Below are 12485 nucleotides of genomic sequence, written 5' to 3' on the forward strand. Positions count from 1 at the left end.
AGATGCATACAGGTTAGGTCAGTGCTATATGCCTTCAGGCCTGATGTCGAGACAGGATTTGAGAGGCTAGTCAAGATGGAGGTCCTCAAACCCATTAATGTAAGTGATTAGGCCATGCTGATAATACCCATGATGAAGGTAGATGGTTCAGTACAAATATGTGAACACAGCCAAGTCCATCACACGGACCTGCCTCCCATCCATTGACTCCATCTACACCTCCCGCTGCTTAGGGAAAGTGGGCAGCATAATCACAAACCCCTCCCACCCGGCTTACTCACTCTTCCAACTTCTTCCATCGGGCAAGAGATACAAAAGTCTGAGAACACGCACGAACAGACTCAAAAACAGCTTCTTGCCCACTGTTACCAGACTCCTAAACCACCCTCTTATGGACTGACCTCATTAACACTACACTCCTGTATGCCTCATCTGATGCTGGTGCTATATAGTTACATTGTGTACCATGTGTTGCCCATTATATATTTTCTTTTATTTCCTTTTCTTTTCATGTACTTAATGATCTGTTGAATTGCACGCAGAAAAATACTTTTCACTGTACCTTGGTACATGTGACAATAAACAAAATTTTGTGGTGATTTTGGCGTCACTGTCAATCCAGTACTTTGTGATTAATTGAGGTGACTTTATTGAGATGTTCAAAATTATGAACAATTTTCCCACGAGTTGGTAAGTGTGACTAGGGGTCACAATTTCAAGATGGTCAGCAAGAGAGCTAGGAGTGAGATGAGGAGAAACTTCTTTACTCAGTGAGTTGTTGGGATTTGAAATGCGTTGCCTGGGAAAGTGGTGGAGGCGAATTCCATAGGAGGTTTCAAAGGAGAGCTGGATACATATTTGAAAAGGATTAATTTAGAGGCCAATGGAGATAGGGCTGGAGAATGGGACTAGTTGAGTAGCTCGTTTGGGAGCCAGTGTGGACATGATGGGCCGAATGACCTCCTTCTGTGCTGTAAAAGGGCTTGCTGAAAGACAATGAAGCATTCATTGAAGGTAACCCGTGAGCAAGGATCATTGTCTAAACAACTAAGCCAATTCCTGATGACATACAGGAATACAACACATTTGATAACCCAAAGTTCTCCGGCATTGCTTGTGGTAAAACATCAGTTGTGCACAGCATTTGATTTGTTGAAGCCGCCTAACACAAGAGAGATTGTTGAGAGGAAACAGCAAAGTCAGGTTTTGCGACATGTGAACTGGACTAAATGTCGTGTTTTTCAGAAAGGTCAGGAAGTATTGGACAAGGAAATATTCCGCCAATCACATTGCTTGGCAGAAACAGGACAGGTCTCTACACCATTCAAACTTGGGGCGATGTAGTGTGGAGAAGACATATTGATCAACTTTTAGTAACTAATACTTTTCTCTCCATCGTGGGACGAGGCAGGGATATCCTGGGCGAGATTCTCCACTCCCGCGCCGGTTGGGAGAATCGCCTGGGCCGCCAAAATTTCCCGGGACGCCGGTCCAACGCCCTCCTGCGATTCTCCCAAGCGGCGGGAACGGCCACGTCGAGTTCCGCGGGCCGCAGGCCGGAGAATCGCCGGAGACACCCAAAATGGCGATTCTCCGGCACCCCCGCTATTCTCAGGCCCGGATGGGCCGAGTGGCCAGGCCAAAACGACGGGTTCCCCCAGGCGCCGTCCACACCTGGTCGCTGCTGTTGGGAACAGCGCGGAAATGCTGGGGGGGATCCTGCACCGGGGGGTACTTTAAATGTGGCATGGCCCGCGATCGGTGCCCACCGATCGTCGGGCCGTCCTCTCTGAAGGATGACCTCCTTCCTTCCGCGGCCCCGCAAGATCCGTCCGCCATTTTCTTGCGGGGCGGACTTAGAGAGGACGGCAACCACGCATGCTCGGGTAGGCGCCGGCCAACCCGCACATGCGCGGATGATGCCAGTTATGCGGCGCCGGCCGCGTCATCTATGCGGCGCCGCCTTTACGCAGGCGACAAGGCCTGGCGCGTGTAGATGACGCGGCCCCGATCCTAGCCCATTGTCAGGGCCTGAATCGGTCGGGATCGGGGCCGTTTCGCGCCATCGTGCACCTCGACGGCGTTCACGACGGCGCGGCCACTTCGGCGCGGGAGTGGAGAATCCCGCCCCCTATGTCCCCCCTGCTGTTTGCACTTGCGATTGAGCCATTGGCCATCGCATTAAGAAGTTCGGGAGCATGGAAAGGAATAGTGCGGGGTGGGATAGAGCATAGGGTGTCCTTATATGCCAACGACTTGCTGTTGTATGTGTCGGAACCGACTGTGTTGATAGGGGGAATATGGGAGCTACTGCAAATATTTGGGTCTTTCTCGGGGTACAAGCTCAACCTGGACAAGAGTGAATATTTTGTGGTGTCTCGGACTGGGGTCGGGGCAGGGGTGGGGGGGCTGCCATTCCGTAGGGCAGGGACTCACTTTAGGTATCTGGGGGTGCAGGTTGCCCGGGAGTGGGGGAGGCTTCGCAGATACAACATCACTAGTTTGGTGGGGAGAGTGAAAGCCGATTTGGAAAGGTGGGATGGTCTCCCTCTGTCACTGGCAGGTCGGGTACAGGCGGTTAAAATGAATGTGTTGCCGCGATTTCTGTTTATTTTTCAATGCCTACCGATTTTCCTGCCAAAGGCTTGTTTCAGGGAGATTGAGGGAAGGATTACCTCGTTCATAAGGGGCGGGAAGGTGGCCAGAGTGAGAAAGGTGCTGCTACAGAGGGGAAGGCAGGCAGGGGGTTTGGGTCTTCCGAACCTATTGTACTACTACTAGGCGGCGAATGTGGGGAAGGTGCGGAGCTGGGTCAGAGGGGTTGATTCCCAGTGGGTCAGAATGGAGGAGAGTTTGTACAAGGGGTCGGGACTGAAAGCACTAGCAACAGCGCCGCTCCCGATAGCTCCGGGGAAATACTCAGGGAGTCCGGTAATAATAGCTTCATTGAAAATCTGGAGGCAGTTTCGCCAACACTTAGGGTTCGGGGCAGGGTCAAGGGAAATGCCGATTCGGGGGAACCACATATTTGAGCCAGAGAGGTGGGATGGAAATTTTCGGAAATGGGAAGAGAAGGGGATTAAGACGCTAAAAGATTTGTTTCTTGGGGGTCGGTTTGCAGGATTGAGGGAGCTGGAAGCGAAGTATGGGCTGGAGCAGGGAGAAATGTTTAGATACATGCAGGTTCGAGATTTTGCCAGGAAGGAGATACAGAGCTTCCCGGAGGAACCGGCCTCCACATTGCTGGAGGAGGTGCTGACGACAAGGGGACTGGAGAAGGGGGTAGTGTCAGCGGTGTACGGAGTTATTTTGGAAGAGGATAAGGCACCACTGGAAGGGATCAAAGCAAGGTTGGAGGAAGAGTTGGAAGAGATTATAGAGGTGGGGGTCTGGTGTGAGGTGTTTCGGAGAGTAAATGCCTCCACCTCATGTGCGAGGTTGGGGCTGATACAGCTGAAGGTGGGATACAGGGTGAGGATGAGCTGATTTTCTTTGAAGGAGTAGAAGATGTGTGTGAGCGTTGCGGGGGGGGGGGGGGGGGGGGGGGGGCGGTCTAATCACGTTCATATGTTTTGGTCCTGTCCAAAGCTACAGGATTACCAGAAGGAGGTTTTTAGGGTAATTTCCAAGGTGATGCACGTGAAATTGGGCCCGGGTCCCCGGGAAGCCATATTCGGGGGGTTGGACCAGCCAGGGTTGGAAACGGGTGCCGAGGCAGATATCGTAGCCTTCGCCTCGTTGATCGCCCAAAGGCGGATCCTGCTGGGATGGAGAGCAGCCTCTCCACCCTGTGCCCTGGCGTGGTGGGGGGACCTGTTGGAATACTTGACCCTTGAGAAGGTTACGTTTGAACTGAGGGGAAGGACGGAGCGGTTCTACATGTCATGGGCATTATTCATTTTGCACTTTCAAGAACTGGATAACATCAAACATTAGTTGGGGGGGGGGGGGGGGGGAGGGTTGGGGGGGGAGGGGAGCTGTGTGTATTAAGGGTGACTATGTAAACATGCGGGCTAATGTTTGGGGTTTGGTGGGAGGATGGGATCGTTGTTATTGTTATGGGGATTGACATATTTGGTGCTGATTATTGTTTATTGTTGGTGGGTGTAAATTCGGGAGAAAATGTGAAAAAGGAGGAGAATAAAAATATTTTTAAAAAACTTTTAGTAACTAAAACCAGTTTGCCAGAGACAGGGTCAGGGTCAACCAAGAGTCCACAACAAACTATGTCAAGTGAAGACCTAGACATTCCTGAGAACCTGACAATACCAGAAACAACTGTGGAAGACAGAACCCCAGTTGAAGACACTTCAACACTGAGGCAACCTGCAAACATGACGTTGACTCCGGTTGAGACAATTACGGATGATGTACAAACTAAACCAAAAATACCAGAGGTTACAATCAAAATTAAAAAAGCATACACCTGATGTTCGCCACCAATCACACAGGTCCTCCAAAACGTCCAACTTATTGTCTGTTGGGTTTGTTAATTGTTCCTATTGTAAATTTTGATTGTTAACATTATATTGCGTTTCACCGCAGGAACCTTTGATGTAAAGGGGGAGGTGAGTGTTGTGTATTAATGTTTGGGAGGTTGGGCAGGCTAGCAGTCAGTCTACACTAGCAGCTGGTATGATAACATCTTTCCAATAGAACTCTTGTTTGTTTTGTATCTATGTGGTCTGAAAGTGTCTCTTTTAAAATACCCACAACCATCTTCAGATACTTTATCAATGACCATCTTTCCATCATAAGATCAGAAGTGTGATGTTCACTGATGACTGCACAATGCTCAGCACTCCTCAGATACTGAAGCAGTTCATGTCCAAATGCAATATGATCTTGACAATATCCGGGCTTGGATTGACAAGAGGCCACACAAGTATCAGGCAATGACCATCTCCAACAAGAGAGAATCTAACCATCGCCCCTTGACATTCAAAGGCATTACCAAGCTGAATCTCCTACTATCAACATCCTGAGGATCATTGACCAGAAACTTAATTCGATTAGCTATATCAATATTGTGGCTACAAAAGGAGGTCAGAGGCTAGAAATTCAGCAAGTAATTCATGTCCTGACCCCCCTCAAAGCCTGTCCACCACCTACAAGCACAAGTCGGGTGTGTAATTAAATACTCTCCGGACTTGCCTGAATGAGTGCAGCTCCAAAAGCACTCAAGAAACTTGGCACCATACAGGCCAAAGCAGCCCACTTGATTGGCACCCCATCGCCAAACATTCACTCACTCCACCTCCAACACACAGTAGCAGCTGTGTGTACCATCTACAGGATGCACTGCAGCAACTCACCAAGTCTGCTTAGGCAGCACTTTCCAAATCCATGACCATCGCCATCTAGACGATCAAGGGTAGCAGGTACATTAGAGCATCATCACCTGGAGGTTACCCTCCAAGCCACACACTATCCTGCCTCGGAAATATATCACCATTCCTTCACTGATGCTGGGCCAAAATCCTGTATCTCTCCCTAACAGCACAGTGGGTGTACCTACACTATGTATTGCAGCGGTTCCAGAAGGCAGCTCACCACCACCTTCTTCAGGGCAATTAGGGATGGGACAAAATGCTGGCCTAGCCAGTGAAGCACACAAACTTTGAACAATTTTTTTTTAAAACAGGGATTCTCAAGATTGTGGCTACTCAGGATGCCCAACACTGGAAGGTAGGAAGCTGTAAACAGAATTTAGACCTTCAGTAGCTTGAAAGAGTCTCCGTGTAATACTCGCAAAAGGTCTGTCCAAAGCATAAAGTTCTCTAACCGGCAACTTGGTTGAGACCAACAAAGTTGATTACTGAGAATAACTAAGTATGAACATCAATTAAAGTTTCATATTTTAACTATTGGCGACTATTATATATGTTTTAGTGCATGTTGAAATATCTTGAAATCAATTACACAATCAGGAAATTGTGTGCAGGACAGAACTGCCACGTAGAGTACTCTAAATATCGTCGACATTATTACACTTATTCAGGGAGATCTTTAAATATTATGAGGTTTTCGTGAACCCTAAAACCTATTTCCTAAAATGTACCTACTTTCTTTTGGTGGTGTTTGGCATCTTCTGGCTACCCAAACTTGCTCCCCTGCTCATCGTTCAGGTGCCATTTCTCACCTATTTTGAACAGGTAGCTGACTAGTGACATGCAGATAGGGGCAGACAGTTAAAATAACATGGGCCTTAAACTTAGATCTTTGATTGCGGTTTGCCCGAACCTTTTGGGTGTTAAGCACAAGCATCTTACGATCTAGAGAGCATTGAGTCAAAAAGTTATAGTAAAACCAAACGTGCAAATACACTATAATTTATATTTTAGGGTGCAGCACGGTGATGCAGTGATTAGCACTGCTGTCTCACAGTGCTGAGGACCCTGGTTCCATCCCGGTATGGGTCACTGTCCATGTGGAGTTTGCACATTCTCCCTATGTCTGTGAGGGTCTCACTCCCACAACCCAAAGATGTGCAGGGTAAGTGTATTGGCCACGCTAAATTGCCCCTCAATTGGAAAAGATTTTAAAAATAACAGTAAATAATTTATATTTTTGGTGTATACATACAGATACAGACATATTCAGAACACGAGGCTGTTATTACATGCACACAATATGTAACACACACTCACCTTCCTGTAATATGTAGATGACTGAAGTAAACCTATGAAATCAAAGCAATATCTTTTTGCTTCTATAGATCAGAAATAGAAATTTGACTCCTCGACTGCACAAGCACTGTGAAAAATGTTATAATCGGCACTGCAAAAAATCCTTTGAAACTTCTGTATCCTGTTTGGTTATCTGTTGCCCTTCCAAGTGTGGTGCTGTTTTTCACCAGTGTAAGGAGGACGAACATTCACTACTGTGTCCACTGGAACATGTCCCTTGTCTGAATTCAGCCTTCGGCTGCCCCTTCTCCATGGCACGCCACAAACTTTCCAAGCACCTTCACGTCTGTCCTGCCAGTCTTGTGTGCTGTTCAATGCAATGGAACCGTTGGCCAGTGAATGACGACGACATAACATTAAAGAATAATGTAGTCAAAGAATCCTTGAATCCAGAGGATTTGGACTTCGGCACAGCAATGAGGGATCAGGGCATTCTTTTCAATTCAGTGAAGATGGCTGCACTTTTCCCAGAGATGGCTGAGACAGTTGATGAAAATGATTTGGATTTGAATGATGAGGGAGCAGTGGGTGGACAGCTCCTTGCTTCGACATCTTTAGAGAGGGGTTTTCTTGAAACAGGAATAGCAGTTCTTCAAGATGGAACTGACAAGTTCAATGCAGATGTGGCTGAGCTCACCCAAGAAGAACAAAATAATCTTGCAGATCCCAATGACACAGAATATTTAGCTAAGTATTCTACTTGGGAGCACATTTTCAATAAAGATAAAGGCGGCTGCGCCACAGAAGAGAAAACTACAGAAGTTAGAAACAAGCAGAAAACTGAGAATTCATTAGCCTGCACTAATAATAAGGAAAATAAAACCAGTAAGTCCGAGCCAGCTTTGTTAGCATCAGTAGAAAAGACAGGTGAAGCCCCCTGGCAGGAAGGAGTTCTAGAAAGGCTAGAAACTCAGATGGATACAAAACACTTCAATATGTATTTGGTGCATCATGGTAGTATGCTTATTCGATTTGGCCAGATGAGGGCATGTACACCTAAAGAAAAAGACTTTGTTTATGGCAATCTGGAAGCCCAGAATGTTAAAACTGTCAATACATTTAAAGTTCCTACCAGCTACCGTGCCAAGCGAGTTCATATGGGAGAATCATTCTCAAGTAAGAACAAAAAGGAGAACAAAGCCGTGGACACTTCTGACCTGGACACAGAGAACAATCAAAGTGATGAAGTGACTATATCATTGCTTTGTCATTTGGAAAACGTGTTAAAAGGCCATGCTATATCAGAAACACAAGCCACTGATGGATTCACCGTTGACTTTGCAACTCAGACATATTCTTTCCCCTCAGCCCCTTTTGGCCGTGGTGTAACTTTGGCCGATGTAGCAGCAGAGAAAGCCTCTTGTCTGTATCTGCAACTCCAGACAGAATGTGTCACGAAAAAGTACAACAAATTGAATTCTGCCTTTACATTTATGTGCCACCATTTCTTCAGGCGAGATGAGTATTCATCACACTTCAGGAATGTGCATGCTGATATTCAGTCAGGTCTGAATGGATGGATGATACAGAGATGTCCTCTGGCTTACCTTGGCTGTTCCTACTCACAACAAAGATTCTGCCCCTCCAAGAAGCGAGTTAAGGTGATCTACAATCTAAACCAAAATGCATTTGCAGTCAAACCAGATGTTGCTGCAGTTCTGTGTCAGCACAGTCACAGGGATCAAAATGTCTGGAAAAATGGGAAAAGTATGCTTAGCTTGAACAATCTTCCATCTGAGATACTGAGGTACATTGCAAGCTTCCTGGACAGCTATAGTCTAGCACAATTATCCCAGGTGTCTGTGTTGATGAATGCGATTTCTTCCACGTTCCTGCAAGAGCATGGCATGGTCTTTCTTGACTGGGAAAAGAAAAGTTACTCACATGGAAGCTTTTCTTGGCGAGCTCGAAAACGGGCAAGTACATTTCTACAACTTGATCAGTTTAAATTTTTTAAGAAAACTATTAAAAAACTTAGCAACCTCCTACCTGCATCTGTAATTGAAATTGATGCTAGTTTAGCTATATTTGACCTAATTAAATTTAATTCAACGAAAAATTCATAGAAACAAAGAGACCGTTAGGAATTTTCTAGCTGTAGTAATAACATTTTAAGAGTCCAAATCTTTTTTGGATAAGAATTATTATATCTAAAAGCAACATTTAATCTCATCAATTGAGGCCTATCTTCACATTGACCTCAACTAACTATGCACAGAATGATGATTTCAAAACAGATCTGTCACATACTGGTAATTTAATCCATGAACGCTCCAGTTAATCCCACATCCTTTGATTGTCACATTTCTGGATCACATCCTGCTTTCTTAATCTTCTGTCATCCACATAGCACTCTGTGCTTCAGATAAAGTCAAAGTTAGGCCTTTGCAAATACACTTCAGCCCACCCTGAATAGTATCTAATACTTACTTTCATTAAATCCACATACTACATTTTTAACATTTTATTTCTGCCAGAAGCTACTATTCAAGTATAATATACAAACAAATCCAGAAATGTAATCTTTTCTATGCACTAAGCAAAATGTTGTATATCTAATGTTTACAATGTGATTTTTAACTGGATGTTATTTCATTCTGCAGGAGAATTACCACTTAGTTTCAATTTTCCATGTGGTTAATTCTTCCAAGCCCCAAGCAAATATGACGACCAACTCAAAGTTAATACAATACAGACCTGACATTTTATTTAAGCTTGCAGAAATATATTTCTCAACATATGCATAAAATAGATCCATTATGCAACTGGGGAAAAGCAAATGCCCTTCTCAAAGGTTTTATACTTTGTGTAGCTGTGACAATCATATTGGGAAGGTATCTTAATTTGGTCCAGCAGTGATCTCGTTGCCATGGAACTTTTGCCTATGTGGGGGAAGCTAGTCTCACTGACCAGCCAAAGGACCCGAGATAGTCAGATGCCAGAGTGGCAAATTCCTGTCCCACTGGGGAAGAGAAAGCAGAGATATACTTGTGCCAGGAACTTTTCTAGGGGTTCATCAATCTCCCTCTGTAAAATAGGCAGAAACACCAGGAAAATGGCACAAATGGCCATTTAGACTATTTCCCAAGATTTCCAACAATCTTCTGCCTCGGTTCTGGAAGGCGATTGAGGAATTCCTGCAGGAAATCTACCCCAGGAAAATATCTCTTCTATCTTAAGATCAGGGGACTGATATTGAGGTAATGGAGAGATTCCAGGCTGATTCACAAGCATTTTGCCTCGTATAAGGAAATGCAAATATGAAGCTTGGCACTGCTGCCCCACGGCACTGAGGACCCGGGTTCCACCCCGGCCCTGGGTCACTGTCTGTGTGGAGTTTGCACATTCTCCCCGTGTCTGCGTGGGTCTCAGCCCCACAACCCAAAGATGTGCAGGGTAGGTGGATTGGCCACGCTAAATTGCCCCTTAATTGGAATTTTGTTTTTAGAAAGCGTTTAAGATTGTGAAGGTACATGAAACAGTAGAGCAGCTTATTTCCACCGATTGTGGGCTTGGAATTAAGGGACATTGTTGTCAAGATTAAAAGCAAGCAAGAGATTTATGACAGGAAGCAGGAGAAATAATCTTACACACACAGTCATGCGTCTGTGGAATTCACTGCTGTGGTTAATGAGACTACAGAGTTTAATTTCTGTGGTTGTTCTCTGCATCTCCAATAACTTAATTGGAAGAACTGTCTTTTAAGTCATTTCTCCAAGGTTTTTGTAGATCTTCCGCTGAAAGTGATATGGGTTTATGATGCCCTCTTTCTGCATATTTAACCAACAGGGTAAGGGTGATGCGCTTTGCTTTTTTTCATTATAGTATGAGGAACTGAATCCAATTGAAAAAAGTGAGATTTACCATAACTATTATTTTCTATGTTCACTTATCAAAATGATGATTCCAAACTGACCTTTCACCATGAAAGTGTCCATTGGTCCACCTTTCAAAGGATTGAAGAAATGAAAGTGGAGCCATTTACAAGAATACAAGTACAGTAGTATTGAACCCGAGTGAATGTTTAAGCTGACAAGAAATTTTTAAATGTCAGTTTTTGCTATTTTACTATGTTGGCAGAATTGCGCAGGGTGGTGTCCCACATCTCCAGGCTGGTGCTAATCATTGCATTATTTTCTTCTTCATAATATTTCAAAGACTAAGGCACTTTCTCAACCATAAACATAGCATGCACAACTGTTATAACCTGCACGAATCCTATGGGGACGGACCAATTAGCCTCCCATTGAGCCTCATGGAATAAGAGGTTCCCCGCTAAGGGGCGTGATCCCAGCAGTGGAATAATAAACTGTCTTAAAAGCCGGTCCACATGGGAGCTGAGGAGAGTAGACCCGGCTGGGACCTGGAGTGTACAGTGTATATAGTTTGCATTGCAATAAAATAAGTTTTTTACGCCTCTCGCTTTGGACTCCTCTGTGGCCACTAAATTGGCGACGAGGGTAAACGTGGAATTACAGTTGGCGCTGCTCACTGTTGGAAGATAGTCCTCTCCTATTGTACTACCAGAATAAGGTTTGCACTGTTTTCAAAATGCCGCTCTTTGGGAGACTTGATGTGTTAGATGCCAGCGTGGAAGATTGGCCCAATACACAGAGTATCTGTGTTACGTCTTCAGGGCTAATGCTGTAAGTAGTGATGAGCGACAGACAGTAATATTTTTGCCTACCAGTGGAGCCCCCACATTCAGCGTAATAAAAGCCTCAGGTACCCCACAGCCCAGGATTCCAAGGCATTCGAGGAGCTAGTAGCGAACCATTATGGCCCCAAGCCATCGGTCATCATGCACCGGACCATTTCAACATGGCTGAGAGGACCCCAGGGGAGGCTGTTACCAAGTTATTAACGTGTTTGAGGAAAACTAGCTGAATTTTGTGATTATGGCCCTTCTATTTCTTTTAAAAAAAAAATATATTCTATTAAAGTTTTTCAATCACAATTTTTTCCCCTTACACATCAAACAAAAGAAAAATTAAAAGTACAAGTAACATGATAACTACAATCTAACAATGAGTAACTAACTAACATGGTAAACTAACCAAATAACATAAAATGAAACCCCCCCCTCCCAGAACCCAAACATCTTACCCCCCCTCCCCCCCCCCCCCCCCCCCCCCTGGGTTGCTGCTGCTGGTCATCTATCTTCCCTCTAACGTTCCGCTAGGTAGTCGAGGAACGGTTGCCACCGTCTGGTGAACCCTTGAGCCGATCCTCTCAGCGCAAACTTAATCTGCTCCAGTTTTATGAACCCCGCCATATCGTTTATCCAGGCCTCCAGTCCGGGGGGTTCGCTTCCTTCCACATGAGTAAAATCCTACGCCGGGCTACTAGGGACGCAAAGGCCACGACATCGGCCTCTTTTGCCTCCTGCACTCCCGGCTCATCCGCAACTCCAAATAAAGCTAACCCCCAGCCTGGTTTGACCCGGACCTTCACCACCTTTGAGATCACTCCCGTCACTCCCCTCCAATACCCCTCCAGTGCCGGGCACAACCAAAACATATGTGTGTGGTTTGCCGGGCTTCCGCCACACCTCCCACATTTGTCCTCCACTCCGAAGAACCTGCTCAACCTTGCTCCCGTTATGTGTGCTCTATGCAGCACCTTAAATTGGATCAGGCTAAGCCTGGCACACGAGGAAGAGGAATTTACCCTGCTTAGGGCATCAGCCCACAAACCCTCCTCAATCTCCTCCCCGAGCTCTTCCCATTTTCCTTTCAGTTCGCCCACCAGCTCCTCCCCCTCTTCTCTCATCTCCCGGTATATCTCTGACACCTT

The 12485-nt window shown here is 45.6% G+C and overlaps 1 protein-coding gene across 1 annotated transcript in view; it reads left to right on the forward strand.

Annotated features, from left to right (window-relative positions):
• LOC140427882 (F-box only protein 40-like) overlaps positions 1-12485 on the forward strand; it is an 84086-nt gene that overhangs the window by 17789 nt on the left and 53812 nt on the right. The window contains exon 3 of the mRNA XM_072513704.1: positions 6719-8605. Within this exon, the coding sequence (XP_072369805.1) occupies positions 6719-8605 (1887 nt within the window). The remainder of the gene's footprint in view (positions 1-6718; positions 8606-12485) is intronic.

The sequence above is a fragment of the Scyliorhinus torazame genome, chromosome 8 (assembly GCF_047496885.1).
Source record: "Scyliorhinus torazame isolate Kashiwa2021f chromosome 8, sScyTor2.1, whole genome shotgun sequence".
Lineage (NCBI taxonomy): Eukaryota > Metazoa > Chordata > Chondrichthyes > Carcharhiniformes > Scyliorhinidae > Scyliorhinus > Scyliorhinus torazame.